This window comes from Coregonus clupeaformis, chromosome 1, assembly GCF_020615455.1.
Source record: "Coregonus clupeaformis isolate EN_2021a chromosome 1, ASM2061545v1, whole genome shotgun sequence".
NCBI lineage: Eukaryota > Metazoa > Chordata > Actinopteri > Salmoniformes > Salmonidae > Coregonus > Coregonus clupeaformis.
The window spans coordinates 81,219,249-81,244,391 of NC_059192.1; the positions used below are offsets into that span (position 1 = coordinate 81,219,249).

The following is a 25,143-nucleotide window of genomic DNA, read 5'->3' on the forward strand; positions in this document are numbered from 1 at the left end:
TCTTGCCTAAACAGTGCAATTGTAAACTGGTAAAGATCTCTGGGCTATTTTAAGTAGATAGTCATGTGAGGTTTGTCTGGAATGCTACATGGAACAACCATAGAAGCTCGTAAACTCAACATTAACTACATAGAGTATATTAAAATCTCTCAACATTAAGCACATTTATCTAAATCTGATACAGTAACTTAATTGATCAAGTTTGACTAGTTACACTGCGCAGAATTCACTGATATTGTATGATATTCTGTGGGCTGATGCGATTTGAATAACTAATGGAGTAAGTATGTGAGAAAGATTTGAAAGAAATATTAGCAATTTCCACCACACCACTTGGGTTATGCGCAACCAACATTTTCCACCTGTAATTCAGCCAAGAGGCCTTACAAATAATAAATAAATAAATAAAATAATATGCCATTTAGCGTACATATATATATATTTTTTTGTTGTGTGTATGGATGGTCCCGGGGATCGAACCCACTACCTTAGCGTTACAAGCGCCGTGCTCTACCAGTTGAGCTACAGAGGACCACAAGGCGGCAAATATTTCCTGATAGGGTGGGTTTGGGTAAACTGCATCAAGCGTATTCCAAGGCAGTGCAATATAACAGCAGAAATTGTGTTTCCTTGTTAGCCTCTGCCGAGTCCCCAACAACCGGATGTTCTGGTTTTCAAGGGAAATTGAAAGGGAGCCTGTGACACAACTTCCGCTTTTGGACGTTAACAAGGCGACACTCCATCTTAATTCCTCCTCCACATTTACTGGATTGGTTGAACAGTGCATAAGAGAACCTCCCAACAGTGTTTTTTCTTCTCATGAAGACCAGTATGTAGGGGGTCTAGTTTCAGGCGTTTATTTTACGTCTGCTATGTTAGGTTAATCCCTTGTGAGCAAAAACAATGACATTGCTTATGGGGCAGCTAGGATATTTTCTGGTCATAGCCCAATGAGCAGGCAAATCTTTGCCAGAGCGCAAAGTCTGGCTGTAAGCCATAGTTGTTTAAACCTGAATGGACCAAGCAGAAGATTAATAGAATTGCACCAATGTCAGCTTTCAAACTGGGAGAAAAAATTTAGATACATCACAGCAATGAATTAGAAAGAGCATCCAACTGTTCGGGTTTGAGAATTTTAGTTCTGTTGTCGGTAAATCCTAAGATTAACGTTAAGGTCAAGATTCAGCTTTTGCTTGGTATTGTGTTGCATTTGTCAACCAACAAATAAGCTCAAAAGATGAGATCTTCATATTATTCAACTTTATTACTACGTAGATGTGGAAGTAAAACAGAGGATAGCATTAAACATTTTGGAGAAGTATAGAAAATAATTTTCTTTGTAAAAAACATTTGACTGGATGGGAGCTTTATTCAAATCTACACAGAGAGGACATTTTATCAGGGATGTGTAGGAATATCAGGCATCTTGGAAGAAAGAATCCAGGTCCTCTGTTATTTCTGCTTCCACCTCTTGAGGGAGGTTCCCTGGTCCTGGTGTCTGGTGAGGGGACGGGTTGGGGGGTTTGGTGGCGGGGTTGTCCTCCCGCTTCACCTCCACCTTCACCCCAGCCCCAGGACCGCCTAGCAGCTTCTGGCTCTCCATGAAGTACTGGTTGGGGTGATTGAGTGAGAACCCAGAGTCCTCAATCTGGACACAACAGAAAAAAGTTTTGTTAGGTGTCAGACGGTAAAAAGAATACCTTGGACAGAAGAGTCAGAAAGGCAACTCTGCTTCAGTTCTTTTACTAATAGCATTGTACTGGTGTACTGAACTGATGCAATTCCTCCCTCCTATTTCAAGCCAGACTGTGTGATTGGGAGGGAACACACCGGCTTTGAAGTCTCCCTGATTAAGGCGTCAGCATGCTTCAATTCGGCTGGCGCCTAGCCGGGGCTAGCCAAACCGAACGAGTGTGCTTGCATATTCCCTTAAAAGACTGTCGCTTGAAAAACAAGAAAAAAGCAGCAATAGTACTGTTTCTCCATTTTGAGACGCCGTAGCCAGTATATAATTCCTCAAAATAGTCTGAATTAATCTACGATAACTAAAAAAAAATGTCATTAATTTTGACATTTATGGCGAGGAGATCTTAGTTGCACAATTTTACATCTAAGATGTTTGGTGCAGTATTTCTCAATGAAAACATTTGCATGAAAATGAGTATTGAAGAATCCCTACTGTTGACCAATCACAGACGAACAAAAAACGTCACAAATTTTTTTTTTCATAATATATGCACAAACTCTTCCTAACTGTTTCGGCTGGGAAGCATGCGGGCACTTTAAGTCCCTCTCCTGCCATCACCTTGAGATCATTGTCCGATTCCTTTGTCTAGCTAGGCAAATGCAAGCGGACTGCTCGACTGTATTTGAACCAGCTGGGGTCCACAGTGCCTGGTGATGTACGCCTATATATTTCAGCAGTACTTGATGGGAATATACTCCTTACAAAAGCAAGAATCAAAGACAAGTTCCCTACTCATTTAAGAGAAAAAAACCCATCTAATTTATCCTGTTAACTGTCCTGTCTGTTCACTGTCTGTGCAATAAACTTATGAAAAAGTAGAAAAATCTCAGAGCCACAGGTTGCACGAGTAGAGAACTGTGCAATCCATTACACCCTGATCTGTCTCAGCGTTACCACATAGCACTTGGCCTTCTGGATGTGACAAATGACAAATGAATAAACATGAAACAATCCGAACCCGAGATCAGAAACAAATCAATCTTTGAATAATTTTGCTGCTGCAGCACCCTCCCGCTCCCATAATCCGAGGTGAAGCATCTCGGAGCTCGCTCCTCTGGACGCCATTTCATTACTCTTTCTATTGTTTGATTTATTGCTCCTGTGTAAATATTTAATCAGTGAAGTATTATATTTTGACCTTTAATAAATGCTGCCAAGGAGGGAGGAACAACATATCTATCTGTACAAACCCACAGATCTGGAACCAGGTAGCACATTAGGGCTGGGATTTGCCAGGGACATCACAATACAATATTATCACGATACTTCTGTGGCGATACAATATGTATTGAGATTCTCACGATTCTATATGTATTGCGATTAAAAGATGAGATTTTATTACAATTTGATGTTCCAAACATATTGCTCACTATGTCTGCTGCAGAGAGACAAGAGAGAGCAAGCGGAAATAAGTGCTGAAAACACATTGGCTCACTATTTTAAAAGATGGCGATCAAGCTATAGGATGAAAAATACAGGCGTTTTAGCGCAGGTACAGCTGACTACCGCTAGGTAACTCTACCTACAGTATTAAAAAAATAATCCTGCGAAATGTAACTATCAATTTTTACCCCCATCACTATAGGACGTGGCAGATATTTAATTATCCCAGTCACAGGCAAAGGAGAAACGAGTTGGTAGTCTTTGTGCCCCATGATGACTATAATTTAGAGATGAGGGGGTCGTAGATTGGTAGAATTGCCCCCCCACACAAAATAACTATTCTTTACAATGCGTATTAATGTCACAATCGTGCAATTTGGACGACAGGACAAAAATATGGCTCTTGAATGTCATAAATGTGGATTTTTCATTTTGGAGGTGGTGGGGGGTTCCATTTATCTTTTAAAGGCTGTTAGAGCAAGCATGCTGTTTATCAGAGCTGCCATCTTATTTATTCCAGGGGAATTGTCCCTGGGACCCTCTGACTATACAGCTCCAGCTCCAGGCTATTAGTCAGCACCTATGACCCAGAGTACCGTTTCATTCCTCCAGAGGGTCCAATGAATGATACTCTTGGAAAGCAATGACAGAATTTACTGAAACACCATTTAGAGGCATTTAAATTGTTCTCTGTGACAGTGTGAGTATATTACAACACTAAATGAGAGGAGAAACATGCCCCACAAATATGAATCATAACCCTTAGGTGAATTACCAAACTGATAAATTGCAATAGTGGAATAGATTAAGGACATTTATGATACTATCGAGTCTAGATATATTGGTCTTGTAAGTAAGGCAAAGAAGTTGAGTAGAGCTGAAGCCAGTAGAAGGCTGTAATGGAGTATTACCTCAACCAATAAAGATAATTTAGGCTGGTAACCAGGAACAATGTGACCCACCCATCCAAGGGTGTAGCTAGGTCCCTGCAGACACAATGTCCTTTGCTTGGCTGGGGAAGTGTTCTCTTCAAGAAGCAAAGTGACTTTCAAAGTTACTTTTGGCTCTTACTCTCAAACTAGCAAAAATTGGGTCTTGTGAGTTGTAAAGTTTCAATGTGCAATGATGAAATGGAGTTTGAAGAAGAACACAACTATCATAAACGTGCCCAAAAAAGGCTAGGTAGTCTAAAACCTTATTAAATCGCTACATTTTGATCAGTAATCTGTCCTTTAAAACATATTTGGGATTACGGTATAAAGTATTATACATGTACTTTTCCTGGGTTATCAGATTGTAATGTGATCCGAGGATATTAGCTTCACAGAATAAACTAAGCACCAGAGCGATGGCAAACACTCTGAAAAGTTTACCTCCAACATTCACATCAAAGATGACTCCCTTCTCCGACTCAGTCAAATTAAACTGTCACATAGCAGATAGTCAACATTTACATCATGGTGCTACCTGCCCACATTCTCATCAGGATTCTGTCACTTCAGCTGCGTTGAACGCTGAGGGACAGGGGCACGTGTTAAAGAACTAATCCTGACTGACATCTCTAGATTATTGCTTTCTCACTCCCGCCCCCAAAAAACGCCATCTCTCTCCTCAGGCTGTCAGTTTGCAGAGCTTCCAATTTAAATACAATAAACAGTGCAGCACGGAAAATCACGCAAATTGTCAACACGTATCGGAGACCCGCTTCCACTCACTGACCCAAAAAAACACTGCTTTTATGGGTTGTTGGAAATAACACATTACCAAACCCAGAGACGTATGTAAGCAATCGCTATGATCAACGTGCATAACAGCAACCCCACACAGACAAAGAGCAATAAGAACATGTTATACCCTGCTTATTTCACATACTTTTTTTTTATCCCTCCTAAATAAGGAGTGAATATTAATAACCTTGAATGTGCCTGAAACTACGGATCTAAAAGTCCACTCCACTAAAAGGCATTAGATCAAATAAATGTAATATTCATTAGGGGCTAAATTAATCTAAAGTGCCATAATAAACACATAAAACTTAAACGGATATGACAGCTAATGATGGATGTGATTACAGAGCTCGAGGCCCCTCCAGAGGCTTCATGCATGTGCTGCCCCCCGGTCCCCACAAAGGCAGGCAGGCCACCCCAATTACATCCGGCCCCAAATGAAAGGCATCCTTACGCTGTGTGTCAGTTCAAAGTACTTCTGGCAGGCCAGCTGATAGTGCATTCCCTTGACCAACTCCAGGATCTGAAAACAAGAAATGAAAGCAAGGGAAATACAGACATTAAAGAGGTGTTGGGGTTAGAGAGAGATCTTGAATCATCATTTGTATACAACAGGAATGTTGTTGCGTTAAGAGAGGATTTGACGTTGACCAATAACGTGATTCTGGATGGCCAGACTGCTAGCAAGAATGACAAGAAACTGCCATGTGGTGAATCTTAAGTGGCTCGTTTCAGCTAGTTTCATATTGTTCTTGATACCATGACTTGTTTTGAGGTGCTTTTACTGGTTTCATGTCAATGCTAATATGGCTAAAATTAGCTAGTTAGCTAACCAACAAGCGCTCATTGTGCAAATGTATTGATGTTTTCAATAAACATTAGAGACGAAACATAGCTTACATGTGGTCGACAATCAAAGCCAACCCTTCTGTTTTTCCCCCTACTTGCGCAAGCGTCAGTTCTGTTGCTAAACAACCAACCCATCTATAAGCAGTTGCAGGAACAATTTTGCATGATGGATGAAGCGTTTGTGTTAAGGCCCTTGTGTTTTGTGGGTGCTAATTATGGAGCGTCATCATAGCGCAGCTTTAAAATGAGGCTCAAGGTATTACTGGAAATAATATACTGAACAAAAATATAAACGCAACATGTAAAGTGTTGGTCCCATGTTTCATGAGCTGAAGATCCCAGAAATGTTCCATTCACAAAAATGTGTTTACATCCCTGTTAGTGAGCATTTCTCCTTTGCCAAGATAATCCATCCACCTGACAGGTGTGGCATATCAAGAAGCTGATTAAACAGCATGATCATTACACAGATTAATCTTGTGCTGGGGACAATAAAAGGCCACTCTAAAATGTGCAGTTTTGTCACACAACATAATGCCACTGATTTTGAGGGAGCATGGAATTGGCATGCTGACTGCAGGAATGTCCACCAGAGCTGTTGCCAGAGAATTGAACGTTAATTTCTCTACCATAAGCCAACTCCAACTTAGTTTTAGAGAATTTGGCAGTACGCCCAACCGGCCTCACGACCACGTGTATGGCGTTGTGTGGGCGAGTGGTTTGCTGATGTCAACATTGTGAACAGAGTGCCCCATGGTGGCAGTGGGGTTTTGGTACGGGCAGGCATAAGCTACAGACATCGAACACAATTACATTTTATCGATGGCAATTTGAATGCACAGAGATCCTGTGACGAGATCCTGAGGCCCATTGTCGTGCCATTCATCTGCTGCCATCACCTCATGTTTCAGCATGATAATGCACGGCCCCATGTCGCAAGGATCTGTAGACAATTCCAGGAAGCTGAAAAAGGTCCCAGTTCTTCCATGGCCTGCATACTTACCAGACATGTCACCCATTGAGCATGTTTGGGATGCTCTGAATCGACATGTACAACAGTGTATTCCAGTTCCTGACAATATCCAGCAACTTCGCACAGCCATTGAAGAGGAGTGGGACAACATTCCACAGGCCACAATCAACAGCCTGATCAACTCTATGTGAAGGAGATGTGTCGCGCTGCATGAGGCAAATGGTCACACCAGATACTGACTGGTTTTCTGATCCCCACCCCTACTTTTTTTTTTTTTTTAAGTATCTGTAACCAACAGATGCATATCTGTATTCTCAGTCATGTGAAATCCATAGATTAGGGCCTAATGAATTTATTTAAATTGACCGATTTCCTTATATGAACTGTAACTCAATCAAATCTTTGAAATGTTTGCTTGTTGCGTTTATCTTTTTCTTCAGTATATATATATATATATATATATATATATATATATATATATATATATATATATATCCATGGCCTGACACTTAAAGGGATACTTTGGGACTTTGGCAATGAGGCCCTTTATCTACTTCCCCAGAGTCAGATGAACTTGTGGAAACCATTTTGATATCTCTGCGTGCAGTTTGAATGAAGTTACTAACTAGTGCTAGTGCAATTGCAAACTAGCTTTAGCGCAATGACTGGAAGTCTATGGGTATCTGCTAACATGCTAAAAAATGGGGAGAGAACTTGCAATACATCTTATTTGCACACACCAAACAAAAAATAAGAGCGTCTGCTAAATGACAAAAAATGTAAAAGAAGTGATTCAGAGGGTTTGTGTTATAAAGCGAAGCACAAAATCTCAATAAGCTATTGACCAGACCTTCAGATATTGTGCTTCCAAACCCCCTGTATTCCTCTCAGTACACCCCTGTACACCGAGTTGTGAACATATCGTAAGGTGCACAAATTAATTATCAACCTTAAGGAGAGATTAAACACCAATGTTCTACTTCCCACTTGTTAGGGCATGACATTAGGGTTTCTATAAAGCTTTATGGTGCCTCTTCTGCCATTCACATAGTGCAGAAGGGTGCATGCAAGTTTTTTTATTCCTATATTTATTGATATGATATTGAAAAAAAATGCAACTGATTTCAACAGACTTTCCATTTTGGTGCCCATGACTAGCTTTCCTGCTCCAACCACCAAGGTGAAAGCACTGCCAATGTCTGCCATTCTGAATGACAGACAGGTTAGCGCACATTCTTAGTGGGGGCATTGTCACATGTCGGTGTCTGGCCTCTGTGGCCTGCAGTGTCAGTTTTAGGGACGGGCAGCGCCATGCACACTGGGTGAGTGAGGACTGATGTTATGCATTTGAATCACTTCTCACTTTGGATTCAGTCTCTCACATTTAATAATGCTGCCTACATAGCCGGTCTCTCTGCTCAGGAGCCTACATGGTTCATGCATTGGCCTCCTGGGCTAAACTACACGCACACAGTGTCAGCGTGTCCTCCACTCAACGCAGAGTACTTCTATAGGGGTTGCTGAGGGGGACAGGGAAGAAATTATTAATTTAATTTGAAGAGGGATAAGCTCTCCTTGGGTTGGCTGTCCACTTAAATTAGCACGTTGTCATCTAGTCCTTCCCTAGTGCTCAATGGATTGCTTAGTACACAGATTATTTTAAATATTGATTAGCCTCTCAATAGTGTGTGGTCTTTAGACTTGTTTTTTTGCCTCTGTAGATTTGTACATCGAAATATAATCTAGATTTTATTTCTATAGATTTGAATACATAGACATACCTGGGCATGAATAGGCTACTTGACCAGTGCTAAGAATGGGCTGTGTTGAATGCTTCAGCACACAGTAACACTTAAATAAACTACCCTAAAACACTCACAGAAGCTGAATTGATCTCAATACATGCACTAGAGACATGTCTGGGAGCTGTATACAACCATCAATTTCATGTGTACTGTTTTTTTGGTGGGAAATAATTTGTGTGGAATGTTTGAGTGAAATACAAGCATAATGTTTGCACTGACAAGCGATCTGCTGACAATTTGTACTGCAAGTGACTCACTCATATTGAGAGCATTTTTCATTTGTCAATGAATCGGCAGAGAATGAAAAGTTTTGAGCTCTATTTATTGACTTGAGTGTTTTATATGGTCCCATTTTCAGTAAATAAATGTGGAAATGTATCAAATTCTAAATATAGCTTACAGATATTAAAAAGGGAGGAATCTTGCACTTGTAATACAAGACGTAATAGAGTTAGACTTTACATTACTGATCATGGAGGAGAGGTAGGAGAGCTGGCTTGTAGTCAGACTCCGAAGGAGGGCAAACCAACCACCGCTTCAGAGTATATAACTTGCTAATGTACAGTCTCTGGACAATAAGGTATGAGCATCTCCTTCCAGAGGGACATGAGAGATAGTTTTTTTTTTTTTTTTTTGGGGGATGGATCAGCTTAATATTGCAGATAGATTGTATCTTCTATCAATGTAACTGTCTGCATCACTTCCAATCCCCCATGTTTTTTTTTTATATACAGTGGGGAGAAAAAGTATTTGATACACTGCCGATTTTGCAGGTTTTCCTACTTACAAAGCATGTATAGGTCTGTAATTTTTATCATAGGTACACTTCAACTGTGAGAGACGGAATCTAAAACAAAAATCCAGAAAATCACATTGTATGATTTTTAAGTAATTAATTTGCATTTTATTGCATGACGTTATGTTCTTTAATGCAAGGCCGACAGACAAGTTCCTTACTTTCTCCCCCTTCCACTTTTGCGGTAAGGCTGCAATTATTTGGTTGTAATTTTGGGTAGAGCAGACATTTCCATATGTTTTTGTTAGCTGCATGTGCGACATAACTCCACCAGTCCTACCGATGATATCATTTACGAAGATTATACCCTTTTTAAACATTCTGTCCAAAAATAAAGGTTTTTTGTCAATTAGTATACAGTGGGGAAAAAAAGTATTTAGTCAGCCACCAATTGTGCAAGTTCTCCCACTTAAAAAGATGAGAGAGGCCTGTAATTTTCATCATAGGTACACGTCAACTATGACAGACAAATTGAGGAAAAAAAATCCAGAAAATCATATTGTAGGATTTTTAATGAATTTATTTGCAAATTATGGTGGAAAATAAGTATTTGGTCACCTACAAACAAGCAAGATTTCTGGCTCTCACAGACCTGTAACTTCTTCTTTAAGAGGCTCCTCTGTCCTCCACTCGTTACCTGTATTAATGGCATCTGTTTGAACTTGTTATCAGTATAAAAGACACCTGTCCACAACCTCAAACAGTCACACTCCAAACTCCACTATGGCCAAGACCAAAGAGCTGTCAAAGGACACCAGAAACAAAATTGTAGACCTGCACCAGGCTGGGAAGACTGCATCTGCAATAGGTAAGCAGCTTGGTTTGAAGAAATCAACTGTGGGAGCAATTATTAGGAAATGGAACGCCACTGATAATCTCCCTCGATCTGGGGCTCCACGCAAGATCTCACCCCGTGGGGTCAAAATGATCACAAGAACGGTGAGCAAAAATCCCAGAACCACACGGGGGGACCTAGTGAATGACCTGCAGAGAGCTGGGACCAAAGTAACAAAGCCTACCATCAGTAACACACTACGCCGCCAGGGACTCAAATCCTGCAGTGCAAGACGTGTCCCCCTGCTTAAGCCAGTACATGTCCAGGCCCGTCTGAAGTTTGCTAGAGTGCATTTTGATGATCCAGAAGAGGATTGGGAGAATGTCATATGGTCAGATGAAACCAAAATATAACTTTTTGGTAAAAACTCAACTCGTCGTGTTTGGAGGACAAATAATACTGAGTTGCATCCAAAGAACACCATACCTACTGTGAAGCATGGGGGTGGAAACATCATGCTTTGGGGCTGTTTTTCTGCAAAGGGACCAGGACGACTGATCCGTGTAAAGGAAAGAATGAATAGGGCCATGTATCGTGAGATTTTGAGTGAAAACCTCCTTCCATCAGCAAGGGCATTGAAGATTAAACGTGGCTGGGTCTTTCAGCATGACAATGATCCCAAACACACCGCCCGGGCAACGAAGGAGTGGCTTCGTAAGAAGCATTTCAAGGTCCTGGAGTGGCCTAGCCAGTCTCCAGATTTCAACCCCATAGAAAATCTTTGGAGGGAGTTGAAAGTCCGTGTTGCCCAGCGACAGCCCCAAAACATCACTGCTCTAGAGGAGATCTGCATGGAGGAATGGGCCAAAATACCAGCAACAGTGTGTGAAAACCTTGTGAAGACTTACAGAAAACGTTTGACCTGTGTCATTGCCAACAAAGGGTATATAACAAAGTATTGAGAAACTTTTGTTATTGACCAAATACTTATTTTCCACCATAATTTGCAAATAAATTCATAAAAAATCCTACAATGTGATTTTCTGGAATTTTTTTCCTCATTTTGTCTGTCATAGGTGACGTGTACCTATGATGAAAATTACAGGCCTCTCTCATCTTTTTAAGTGGGAGAACTTGCACAATTGGTGGCTGACTAAATACTTTTTTTCCCCACTGTATTTGAATTTAACCACAATATTTGTTGCATTATTTGTTGTGTCGTTTCTGGAGGATTAAATTGAAATTGCAACCAACTTTCTATGGCTTGTTTTAGAAATAGTGATATTTGGGAGATTATTTCCTTTTCAAATAACTGAAAGTGAGAGGTTGTAATCTGAATAAAGGGAAAAAGGCCTTTCTTGAACATTGGGTGAGACAATCTTACTAATTTGCTTGAGAACCAGTTCGGATTTAAGTATAACTTTTGTATGACTGAAGCTTTTAGTGATAGGTCTAATGCTTTAATATTTAATAATTTCTGTCCTCCGAATTCATATTCATTATATAAATATGCCCTTTTAATTTTGTCTGGCTTGCATGAGAGATTGTTAGATAATTTGTCTTAGAGACATGGCTCTCCCCTTCTACTCCATCCATACATCCTGTTGGGTTCTCCATACATCGCACCGACAGGACGAAAAAACTCTGGGAAAAGTAAAGGTGGAGGGGTATGTTTCATGATTAATAACTCATGGAGTGATTGTGGTAACGTACAAAAACGGAAGACCTTTTGCTCTTCCAATCTGGAATACCTCATCAAATGCCGACCCCATTACCTCAAAAGATAATTCCCATTGGTTATTGCCATGCAGACACCACAGTGGCACTCAAGGAGCTATACGGGACTTTAAGCAAACTGAAAACCGCATATCCTGAGGCTGCATGTTGTAGCTGGGGACTTTAACAAAGGAAATCTGAGGAAAATTCTCCCGAAGTTCCACCAACACGTCGTCTGCGTTAAACACGGAGAGAATACGCTTGACCATTGTTATTCTCCCTTTTGGGAGGGCTACAAGGCCCTCCCCACATATAGGCAGAAATTAAAGCACCTGTGGTAAGGACTGTTCAACGTTGTTCTGACCAATCGGAATCAATGCTACAGGACTGTTTTGATCACACAGACTGGGATTTGTTCGACTACACTGACTGGGTTCATCAGGCAGTACATAGAGGATATTGTTCCTACGGTGACGATTAGAACCTATCCAAACCTAAAACCGTGGATAGATGGCAGCAGTCGCGCAAAACTGAAAGCGCAAACCACCTGCATCACTATACGAAGAGTTTTGCGGTTTCTAAAATGGCTTATTTGGGTGTTTTTGGGGCATTTGTTCATGTTTTTTCAGGGCCCCCATACTACACAACAAGGATGTGGAAATAATTTGCTGATTGGGGTAAGTTTCTCAAAAACAAGGGAAATCACACAAAACCAGGTGTCTGGACTTCTCATTTAAGGACCTCAGCCACCCGAGCCATATAGCAGACAGAGATGGTACAAGTGCATCAGAGCCGGGACCGAGAGACTGAGAAACAGCTATCACCAGGCCATCAGACTGATGAACAGCCATCACTAGCCGGCTATCTGCCCGTAACTCATCCCTGCACCTTGATACTAATGTTCCATGACTATAGAGTCATTGGACGCTGGTCATCTCATTCCGTTTATACAGTATACTGTTTACTACCTGTTAACTGTAATTTTTTCCGGCACTGAGCAAATTTCAGGTCTGCCGAGTACAAACTTTCTGTGCAACTTCTGGCGTGCATTTATTGCGGACACCGAGGCTGCACCCGCTTTAAGTTACAGTTATAACAGTGGCCAAGTAGGCTACTGTGGCTACTTGATCATAATGTAGGCCTATCAGAGCGGCCTACCATTAAAAACAATGGAGAAAATGCATCTCATAACATTTCAACATGGAAATAGCTAAAATAAAGTTCATTATTATTCCCAATCCATTATTACAGAGAATCAGACAAATTATGCTACCCTCTGCCTATTGGTTAGTTAGTGTATTCAAGCCTGTCTCAAAATACAACACTGCCCTTTTAAAATAGAAAAAAATCTATTTACCTGACTCGCTTTTCAAAGATGGCTAGAAATGCACACGTTTTGTGCTCTTGTAGGAAGCAACCACTCCCCCATTGCTGACTAGAAATTTGCTATAACTGGGCTAATAACTCACTTACTAGCAAAGAATAAAAGAATATGAACAAATGTGCACACGTAGCTACATGCAGCTCTCGCGTTGATCTCAAAACAAGTGCATCTAATTGTGCACAATCAACGTTTCCCTTTACTGTGGCAATTGTGATCGAAACACATTATTAGTCACTTTCAATGCAACATACGGAAACAAAACATGCAAGAGATTTTGTTGTAGGCAGAACAAATCGGAGTAGGATTCTATTGTATTGACATGCACGACGCAGCCGTACTCTACACAGACCGGTGCGGCATAACCAGAGCTGCAGTAGGCCTATTTGCAAATAGACCATATGAATCTGTGCCATTTACTTTGAACTGGACTGTGTTTACAGCATGAGCGGTCGTGAGTAGATGCGCTTGTTTTGAGATCAAAGCGAGAGCTGCATGTAGCCACGTGCACATTTTGTTCACATCCTTTGCTAGTTAGTGAGTTATTAGACCAGTTATAGATAATTTGTGGTCAGTAATAGGGGAGTGATCGCTTCCTGCAAGAGTACAAAACGTGTACATTTCTAGACATCTTTGAAAAGAGAGTCAGGTAAAGAGCTTTTTTTTGTCTTAAAGGGGATGTGTTGTATTTTGAGACAGGCTTGAATAAACTAAGTAGCCAATAATGTAATAATGGTATGGGAATAATAATGCATTTTAATTTTGTAAAGTGGTTTCTTGCATCAAACAACAACATTTTCAGCCACCTTGTCTGAAGGACAAGTGGATAAACAGGTTAATGTCAAGCCCTGCATGTGTTTTTCCAAAAGTCTAATGGAATGTAGGCCTACATTGAACACCACACATTGGCTTCTACTGTAGGCTGAATGATAGAACAGCTATTTCCATTGTAAATAGATGCATTTTCTCCATTGTTTTTGATGGTAGGCCACTCTGGTAGGTCTACATTATGATCAAATAGCCACAGTAGCCTACTTGGCCATGTTAAAACTGTAACTTAGAGGGTACAGCCTATGTTTTGAAAGTAAACGCACGCTGGAAGGTGCACAGAATTTTCACATTGTTCAAGTTTGCGCTCAGCAGACCTGAAATCTGCTCAGTGCTGAAAAAAATGTGCGTGAACATTGGACGATTAGAATATGTCCCACAGTATAATCTAGAAATATAATGTTCTAAAGTCATTTGGAAGTGTCCTGATAGGCAATTACATCTAACAAAGTTTAGGGAATATAGACTATATTCACTTCCAAATGACTTTAGAACATTATATTTCTAGATTATACTGTGGGACGTTAGGCTGCGTGTATATGTTCTTCATACCAGACTTTGAACAGTGAACATTATGGCCCAATTAAAAGGGGACCATGAATTAAATTAACGTCCTGAAGGTCCATAACTCCATGAGAACGCAACGGCAAGACCTTACAACTTCATTTCATTACCTGCACCATTGAACCCAGTTTAATGTGTTGAGAAAACACATTGAAAGTGCTTAAAAAGTGCACTTGAAAATATGCCCCAATTCATTTTAAAAGACACAGATGCTAAGGCGGTCAAAGCTGTAAACTCAATGAGCTGAGCTGCTCATATATAAAAGCTGGCCTCTAGGCTGGAGCACTGCAGGTTTCAACTGCACGCAGGATATCAAATGCTAAAACTACTCACATACCTACCAAATACTACTGACGAGGCTAATGATCTCTGAGGAAAATTGCATCTGATGTCAACTGAAGCTAATTTGATTTGAGAAAATTGGTTAAACCTGTATTAAATAAACACTTAATAAAATACCGTTAACATATATGTTTCTGGTGTATACATTTTTTAAATGCATTGTTTTACTAAGAACTGTGAAAAAGCAATTAATTCCTCACTTTTTCTAGCGTTATAAAAATCTGTCGACCTTGTCGAAAGTGTGATGACAATCTACCTTTTGCGCTGCACTGAATACATATTCTAATCTACACCTAACTTTTAGTGAATTAAACTTTCTTCCTTTCCTTTCAAATTTCCTTTCTGTTATCGACAGCAGCTTAAGGCAGACTTTAATTAAGGAGGTCTGAGTTTTGTAACCCATTTTGGTGACACTGTACTGTTCATTTTACGTCCGTAATGTGTTTGTTTCTTGCCATCTAGGACTTGTCTATTTTTGTTTATTGTCAATAAAAAAAGTAAAAATTACAATAAGATCACCAGGTTAAACTACATTCATCAATACAAAGTAAATAATGTAGATGAGACTGCCTGAACATATTAGTGACAACTGCAGTCAGTTAATGTTGTATTGTGCCATGGGTTAACAACAGAGCATCTGAGAGGCCTGAGGCAGAGGCTGTTCTGTTGTGTTCTGGGCCTCACCCACCTGACTGATGCCGCTGGGGGAGACCTTATAGGACTGCAGCTTCTGCTTCAGCAGCTCTGGGTCACTGTGTCGGAATGGACAACCTGCAACCACCAGGTCATAGAGAGAGAAATTAGGCATGAGGGAATGGCAGGTATTCACAATAGTAGCTATGCCAGGAAAATTATTTTTTGCATGCATCAAACAATTAGACATTGAAATCAAAACACTGCCTTGCATCTGTTATTGCTGGGTTCAGAGGGAAAATTGAATGCATACATAACCCTTTTCATGCAGCAAATGTTCACCGGTGTCACTGCTACCAAGCTATAGGCTTAAAAGGCTAATAACGATAGAGAAAGGCTCATCACGTGTGCAATAACCATGCATCTCTCCAGGTCCATGACTCACCGTGCTGGTCGCCTTGGCTGGGTGGGTTTGACAAAATCACCTTCATGCAACTGTAAGGGGTGTAGTCTGTGCGCTTGCCTTCCTTCCCGAACATGTGGCGGATGCTGTAGGCATATGCTTTGTCAAACTGCAAGGCAAAAAGAGAGCGAGAGAGAGGAGAGGTGAGACATGGGGTTGTAGTGAAAGAGGGCAAGGGAACGGAGGGAGGGGAGGTTGGGGGTGGAAACAGAGACGTTGTCGTACATCATGTCAGTGGTGGCAGGGTGTTTTCCGCCATGAAATATCGCGCTATTAGAGGTAACCTGCTGCAGAGGTGTTGCCAAACTCCAGACAACTGTGACTGGATTATGGGTAATGTGGCTCCTTTCCCCCCTCCATCTCTTTTAACCCTCCATCTCTCTCTTCCCGGTTACTGGCTGCACACCTCTTCATATATGCTGTGATCATTTGTCAGAAAGGCGTTAACCAATTTAAAGCAGTAAAAACGCCAATCACACAGCAACACTATAGGCCCATACACTACAGACAACCTGTTATTGGAAAGTTCCTATTGAATTGTGGACCCATTGTTGTGGAAGATGACAATCAAAACCATCAACCCTTGTGAAAAAAATACATAGGCCTTTAATAATAATAATATAATATGCCATTTAGCAGACGCTTTTATCCAAAGCGACTTACAGTCATGCGGGGATCGAACCCACTACCTTGGCGTTACAAGCGCTGTGCTCTACCAGCTGAGCTACAGAGGACCACAAAGACATGACAAACACATACGGAAAAATAGTACTCAAAACTCACTCAGTTGAATAACTCAAGAAAACCCAACGAACCGCGCTGATCCAGTGAAAATCAAAATAAGCATTCAACAGTGAAGGCAGAATCTCTAAAGCAGCGTTTCCCAAACTCGGTCCTCGGGACCCCAAGGGGTGCACATTTTGTTTTTTGCCCTAACACTACACAGCTGATTCAAATCATCAAAGCTTGATGATTAGCTGATTATTTTAAATCATCTGTATAGTGTTAGGGCAAAAACCAAAACGTGCACCCTTTGGGGTCCCGAGGACAGAGTTTGGGAAATGCTGCTCTAAAGCATCCGAATCTTATCTTTCCATTTCATAGCCACAGCTCTCCCCCTCTTTGCAGACAGACCTACTGTCGATACCGCCACCTCAGAGGGTCCGCCTCCTGTCCTGCTCCAAAATATATGGCATGTGGTTAAGAAACCATTACAGTGTTTGCGTTCGATGGGGGTCACTGCATTCAATCTCAGCGGTGAACTCATTTTACCAATCATATGTACTCCTGTAGTCGCTCAAAAGGGAAATACGGCCTCCCCCTGATGGTAAAGTCAACAGTGGGCTGTGGGAGAGCGAAAAAACGTTAATCACGATTGTACTCATCATAATCCATTAAAGTTGCAATAAAACCCCTGAACTTGACAAGGTGACTCACTGCATCGTGGCAATATAAGGAGCGATAAAAACGACTCACCAATCATATTATTAATTATATGGTGCTCCTAAGGATTTAGGAAGCCATTTCCAGTTTAAAGATCACAGACTACTGTATTAAAATTGTTCTAGGAGCTCTTTGGTCGGTGCTTTGACATTTGTGTAAAAGTTTCCTGCGTTACTGCTATTCATGCATATTAATGAGTGACAGTGAACATGGATAGTTTGACACTACATTTTTAACATCGAGAACAGATAGTTAAGGAAAGGACCATCTTTTTTTGACAAGTACATCTACAAAACCACACAAGCTGAGAAGTTGGTAACTTTGATTGAAAGGTCACAAGCCACTACTAAGTAGCCCAACACCTGTATTTTGTCAACTCCCATGGTGCCTTCCGGATACCTACTGGTCCATCCAGTCATCAGAACAGCCTTCCGGATACCTACTGGTCCATCCAGTCATCAGAACAGCCTTCCGGATACCTACTGGTCCATCCAGTCATCAGAACAGCCTTCCGGATACCTACTGGTCCATCCAGTCATCAGAACAGCCTTCCGGATACCTACTGGTCCATCCAGTCATCAGAACAGCCTTCCGGATACCTACTGGTCCATCCAGTCATCAGAACAGCCTTCCGGATACCTACTGGTCCATCCAGTCATCAGAGCCACTCATATGGGAGCCGAGCTCCAAGGACAACAATGACATTAGCTAGATGAAGCCAGTCTAATTACACAGTGGCATAGCTATTGAGTGTCAGAAATGCCAGCCATTCATCCATTCAGTGCTCCGCTGAAAGACTGCCACACACAGAGCCTGGATTTCTTCCACTGCACACCCCACTTACTCTTATAACACTAGTTACTGTATTAATGTCAACTGCTTCCAAAGTAATGTATGCAAATGCTCATTGGAGGAAGTGCATTGTTATTCCATCACCGATCTTAAATTCCAGCGGAAATAAATTGGCAGCACGCTCTTTTCTTTTCTTTGCAATTGCAAGCTTTTTTTTAAGGCATAGTAGTAGCTGCTATTCTTTCCAATGTTTGACAGCAATATGTAGGCTAGTTGAAGTGAGATTCATGTAAGGCATGTCTGACACTAAACTGTAATCATAACTGAAAAGCTAGCTAATCCAATAATTAAATCACATTGTAAACATTTGTCCATTTCATAATCATTTATCTACAAAACAAATTCATTCAATAGCAAAAATGCCTCAAAGCATTCAGATGTTCTGTTTTGACCACCTACCAAAAACAACAAAAGCCACATGCATGCAAACAATAAAGCTCTCATTTCAAAGCTTTATCAAACACATCCCAAGGGGAAACAGTTCCTAAGAAGAAGTTGGCTTCAATGTGTCAAAATGAACAACATACAGTGAGGGAAAAAAGTATGAGATCCCCTGCTGATTTTGAACGTTTGCCCACTGACAAAGACATGATCAGTCTATAATTTTAATGGTAGGTTTATTTGAACAGTGAGAGATAGAATAACAACAACAAAATCCAGAAAAACGCATGTCAAAAAATGTTATAAATTGATTTGCATTTTAAATGAGGGAAATAAGTATTTGACCCCCTCTCAATCAGAAAGATTTCTGGCTCCCAGGTGTCTTTTATACAGGTAACGAGTTGAGATTAGGAGCACACTCTTAAAGGGAGTGCTCCTAATCTCAGCCTGTTACCTGTATAAAAGACACCTGTCCACAGAAGCAATCAATCAATCAGATTCAAAACTCTCCACCATGGCCAAGACCAAAGAGCTCTCCAAGGATGTCAGGGACAAGATTGTAGACCTACACAAGGCTGGAATGGGCTACAAGACCATCGCCAAGCAGCTTGGGATTACTTGGGAAAACACACGCCAAGGCAACAAAGGAGTGGCTCAAGAAGAAGCACATTAAGGTCCTGGAGTGGCCTAGCCAGTCTCCAGAACTTAATCCCATAGAAAATCTGTGGAGGGAGCTGAAGGTTAGAGTTGCCAAACGTCAGGCGCGAAACCTTAATGACTTGGAGAAGATCTGCAAAGAGGAGTGGGACAAAATCCCTCCTGAGATGTGTGCAAACTTGTTGGCCAACTATAAGAAACGTCTGACCTCTGTGATTGCCAACAAGGGTTTTGCCACCAAGTACTAAGTCATGTTTTGCAGAGGGGTCAAATACTTATTTCCCTCATTAAAATGCAAATCAATTTTTAACTTTTTTCCCTCTCTGTAAACATGCAAGTCAAAGTAGCGCACAGCCGGTGCGACTTCATTTAACCCAAAACAGTCCTCTACCCATTTTTACTGACGGGATTTGGAAGAGGCCGTGCGAAAACTATAGAAAGCAGCCAGAGCGGAGAGGAAGTAAAGCATGTTGACATGGCTGTTGGATAGTGTCTGCCCTGTGGGCCTATTGTACAGCCTGTTGGATAATGCAGTGTCTGCCCTGTGGGCCTATTGTACAGCTTGTTGGATAATGCAGTGCCTGCCCTGTGGGCCTATTGTACAGCCTGTCGGATAATGCAGTGTCTGCCCCGTGGGCCTATTGTACAGCCTGTTGGATAATGCAGTGTCTGCCCTGTGGGCCTATTGTACAGCCTGTTGGATAATGCAGTGTCTGCCCTGTGGGCCTATTGTACAGCCTGTTGGATAATGCAGTGTCTGCCCTGTGGGCCTATTGTACAGCCTGTTGGATAATGCAGTGTCTGCCCTGTGGGCCTATTGTACAGCCTGTCGGATAATGCAGTGTCTGCCCTGTGGGCCTATTGTACAGCATGTTGGATAATGCAGTGTCTGCCCTGTGGGCCTATTGTACAGCATGTTGGATAATGCAGTGTCTGCCCTGTGGGCCTATTGTACAGCCTGTTTACATCTCCAGTCCAACACACTTTGGCAATGGTGTCTGAGAAACAGGGCTAGAATAGAATGGATAAGGTGTGTGTGTGTGTGTGTGTGTGTGTGTGTGTGTGTGTGTGTGTGTGTGTGTGTGTGTGTGTACAAGCCTTGCCGTGGCTCCTCAGAGACAGTCCATTGTGACTGATGTGGCACTAGCCCTAATCCATTTTATGTGTACTGCCATTAAAACAGGTTTCATTTTAATTACCGCTACAAGCCTTATGCCAAAGAACACCTTGTCAAATTAAAGGGTGCAAACTCAGAGCAACATTGAAGATGAGGGACTCCACAATACATCATGGCTCTTCCCAAAATGCACATTCAGTTGTCTGCTGTTGCGGTTAAGAAAAGTGCAGCCTTCGGAGACCATTATATTAGTGGTTTGGGTAAATAGCTTGAGGATACAAGCTACATACATGCTACATAATTGTTAGGCACTTCCTGCCTTTATGGATGACAAATAAATGTGGTCCAACATTTTGGGAACTGTAGGCTGGCTGTGGATTTAGGTGGAAAGCACTGAGGATTTGGGATATATTAATATGTAAAGTCTTCTTAAAATCCATCCAATTTTAATCTAACTTCGGGAAAGGTTTCTTCAGAGAGTCCAAGCCCATTGTGGATTTTGAGGCAGTAGTCTAAGCAATCGTCATCTATGTTCAGAAGCTGTTTTTTTCAATACAGGAAGCCTTTTCTTTCAGTGTCAAGGTGCGAACAGAGCACAGCTCCTCCACCTTTCTCGTCTGGCTGTGTGAAATGTATCAAGAGCAGACAGCAAAAGCGAGAGTGCTCCAAAGACTAATGCTTCAGCAGAGACACTAAGCATAGAACTAGATGGAAACAGAGATTACATCCTGGGAGTGACTTGAATAATAAAAACCTGTAGCACCTTCAAGGAGCATTTAAATAGTTTGGAAGGGTTTTGCACACAGCCAGTCACGTACGGATTCGCCAGACACACTCAAGGTTCCTGGGTCATTTACTTAATTACCCGGTTTCAATCAAGGGCAGTGAATGAGAAACAATTCAACTACAGGAAAACAAAGTGCTTTATGGAGGACTGAGTCATGAGTAGGAGTGGATGGAGAAACAAACAGGACTGTTATAATAGGTGTTTTTGGTCTCACTGTAGGATATAATGAAAATAAACAAATACCTGCATCTAAATATCCATAACATCGAGCATAATTCTATTTTAGCGAACACTAGCGTATATTTACTACGGGCCTCCAGTTGAAGAACAGGATAGCCTACACTGTTCCGCCTCTGTCATGCATGGGTATATATACAGTGCCTTGCAAAAGTACTCAGATCCCTTGGATTTCTTCACATTTTATTGGGTTACAAAGTGGGATTAACATTTATTTAAATGGTCAGTTTTTTGTCAACGATCTACACAAAATATTCTACAATGTCAAAGTGTAAGAAAAATCTGTTGTTTTTTAAAGATTAATAAAGGTGAATTCCTTTAGCAAGCACTCTGACATAAGCACTCTGACATAAGTGGTCCTCTGTAGCTCAGCTGGTAGAGCACGGCGCTTGAAACGCCAAGGTAGTGGGTTCGATCCCCGGGACCACCCATACACAAAAATGTATGCACGCATGACTGTAAGTCGCTTTGGATAAAAGCGTCTGCTAAATGGCATATTATATTATATTATATATTATTATTATATTATATATATTATATTATATATAAGTCAAAACAAATGTTTGTTCTACTGCTCATCACACAAATGCAGAATAAACACGTTTTGTAGGTGAAAAAATAATTATCAGGAACTGCTAACATATCCAATTAGTACAGTAAGCTGATGCTTCTCGCTGTTTATTATCTATGCATAGTCACTTTACCCCTACCTACATGTACATATGACCTCAATTACCTTGACTAACCTGTGCCCCCGCACATAAACTTTCTTTTTTTCTTTTTATAACTTTAGTTTATTTAGTAAATATTTTCTTAACTCTTATTTTTCTTAAAACGGCATTGTTGGTTAAGGGCTTGTAAGTAAGCATTTCAAATAACATTTGATTTGATTTTGATTATATAGGCTAATCCAGGCCAAAACATCAACAGCGTTAACGCCTAGCAAGTACCCCCTCCTGATGGTTCAAATTGATTTAATGTGTTCATTTCTCACTCTCAACCACAACTTTAAAAAGGAGACTCAGCGATATGACGTAGATGCAGAAAGTAAACAGCATAGTGGGTCAATTTCTGCAACAACTAAGGCTCAACTTCTCCGCTATTTTGGTTCCGTGGCTACCATGCTGTAACAGCGTGAAGCGAACCCGTGCACATGCCCAGATACTGTGTGAGAATGTTTGAGAGCGAAGTGTTGCATCTCGCTCATTTCGCTGGGTCTACCTTTAATAAGTACAAATACAAACAAATAAGATCTGTGTTACCCATTGTCCCCAAAGTTATTAGTCATGCAAAACAATGTTTTCTAATCCAAGTCTTAACTTTGGAAAGATCATCGAGGTGATAATTACGCAATAATGTTTCAAAACCCAATGAACATTTTCGGAACTTTTGGAGGTCAAAACATTGCGCATAAACATAGTTAAATCAGATGTTATGATACTAAGAGCTATAGTTTCCATGATGCCTGACAGGCTTCTGCCATATCACTTTCACCCATCCTGTTTTCAGATTAGTGGAGATGAAGGAAAGGAGACAATGAGAAGAGGATGTTACTTTAGAGTTGAGATGCATCTTTGACAGCCACAAGTAAAATAATCTGACTCTGATCAGATAAAACCACTTTAAAAATCCAGCTCTCTTTCGATTTTGCTGCATAAATAGATTAAACATTGGACACAGAATTACTTTTCCACTGGAGCAACTCAAGTAAGGCGCTACTTCAGTCAAGGGCACATTTCATCAGCGTTTTAACCTGCTTGAAACCTTCACAGATCTAGTAGTGGTGAGTCCCACCCACTTCACACCCTGCCACCCTTGAGTGTCTCCTCTGTCTGTCAATTAGTGGTGGGAAGTCATGGAGGCGCAGGTGGGTTTTGTTGAGTAAACAGCGTCTAGGGCAGGCAGGTAGGGCTGCTTGATGGAGGAGGCCTCATTGGTGCTGTGGACTGTGATGTCTCAGGAGAAGGGGAGTGCTCTAATTAAACCGGCAGCTGCTTTGCAAGTGTGTGTGTGTGTGTGTGGCGCGTCTGTGTATGTGTGCTGTGTGTGCTGTGTGTGTGTGTGTGTGTGTGTGTGTGTGTGTGTAGATGAATGGGGATACTATACTACCCGTCTGGGCCGATCCTGCGCTTGTTGAACACCACATGCCTTTTTTGACATTGGAAAGGGGACAGCGTTTTTACCATACATTATACACCGCTTTCTGCCTGAAGGTGACAGATCAAGATATACAGTAAAGTAGACCTTGGTAGACAGTAGAGAAATAAAGAGGGTAAGATTGAGAGGACTACCCTGCTACTAAGCACAGCTATTCTGCACAGTAGTTGTAGAATATCTTGCCACTAATTGGCACAGAACAACCAACCACCTTTACGGCTCTATGCATACGTGAACAAAATATCAGGATTTGCATTACAAGTATGGGGCCTATACAATTTTACGCTGCAATAGGCATGAATTATCATCCTTATACCAAGAGCGATGTCGAAATATTTGAAACGCTTCTCAATTACAGACGCAGTCTGACCATTTACTCAAGCAGAGAAAGATAGAAGGGGCTGATCAATGCAGCTAAACTGTTGGGAGTGAAATTCCTACACGTAGCCTAGCTCTCAAACATCCCGTCAGGCTTAGACTGAAGTCTGGAGACCTTCCCAGGATACACTGCGGCAGGCAGCAGCAACCTAGGCAGAATCTGGCTGTGCTGGGCTGTTGCTGCACACCAGTGGAGAATATTAAGAATCTTGAAGAGGGGTTGGGTTAAATGTGGAAGACACATTTCGGTTGAATGCATTCAGTTGTGTAACTGACTAGGTATCCCCTTCTCCTGGTTGACTCCTTAGGCTGGCTGTTCAGGGAGCTGCTTCTCCCTCAGCCCTCTGTCTCAGTGGTCATCCTTCAAAAGCACCCTTCAGCACTTACAGCTCTACAGAACAAAGCCTAGTGATGCATGTGTTCTTAAAGTTTACATTGATAAAATAAAAAAAAGACACTGGCAATGTTAAAAAGCTTTGCTCTGCAATTTCCTGATACCATCCATTGTTGTCTGCCTATCTATCAAGCCATCTGTCCATGAGCAAACAAGACTAAATTCACTACACAAACTCAAATATTTTTTTTTGTAGAATATAAGTTTTACAGTAATAAACAGTCATTACGGTCCAGCCTGGAGTTAGCGTACCAATTTATAATCTATGCTCATCTCTTTTCAAACCAATTTCATTACACTTCCTGTGAATGATCCAGAGAAAAACAAACAAACAAATAGTGAATTCCAATTACAGTGCCTAGTGAGTCTACACACCTCTTGCACAGTCACCACATTTTGCTGCCTTAGAATTAGATCTAAAAATGGATGAAATTATTATTTTTTTAAATGATAAATGTTTCCCTAAGAGTTGTGCAAAGTTGGTAGAATCTTATTCAAAATGATTCACAGCTGTAATGGCTGCTAAAGGTGCTTCCACCAAGTATTAACTCTGGGGTGTGAAGACATACACAATCAAGACATGGTGGTTTTTTATTTTGTATTCATTTGTAAAATGTTCTATAAATTCTTCTTTCACTTTGGAAATGTGGAGTAGGTTGTATACATCAGTAGGAAAACAATTCTAATTTAATACAATTTTAGATCTAATTTTAAGGCAGCAAAATGTGCATTTTGGGGGTTGTATAATTGTTCTTTAA

At 41.1% G+C, this 25,143-nt stretch overlaps 1 protein-coding gene across 2 annotated transcripts in view; it reads right to left on the reverse strand.

The window, feature by feature from the left end:
- Positions 1-1,245: 1,245 nt before the first annotated feature.
- prim2 (DNA primase subunit 2) overlaps positions 1,246-25,143 on the reverse strand; it is a 90,473-nt gene continuing 66,575 nt past the window's right edge. For both annotated transcript variants that reach the window (XM_041887783.2, XM_041887774.2), the window contains exons 11-14: positions 15,965-16,091; positions 15,575-15,657; positions 5,312-5,380; positions 1,246-1,648 (exon numbers count right to left, since the gene is read on the reverse strand). In XM_041887783.2, coding sequence (XP_041743717.2) covers positions 1,418-1,648; positions 5,312-5,380; positions 15,575-15,657; positions 15,965-16,091 — 510 coding nt within the window. In that variant the 3' untranslated portion in view covers positions 1,246-1,417. The remainder of the gene's footprint in view (positions 1,649-5,311; positions 5,381-15,574; positions 15,658-15,964; positions 16,092-25,143) is intronic.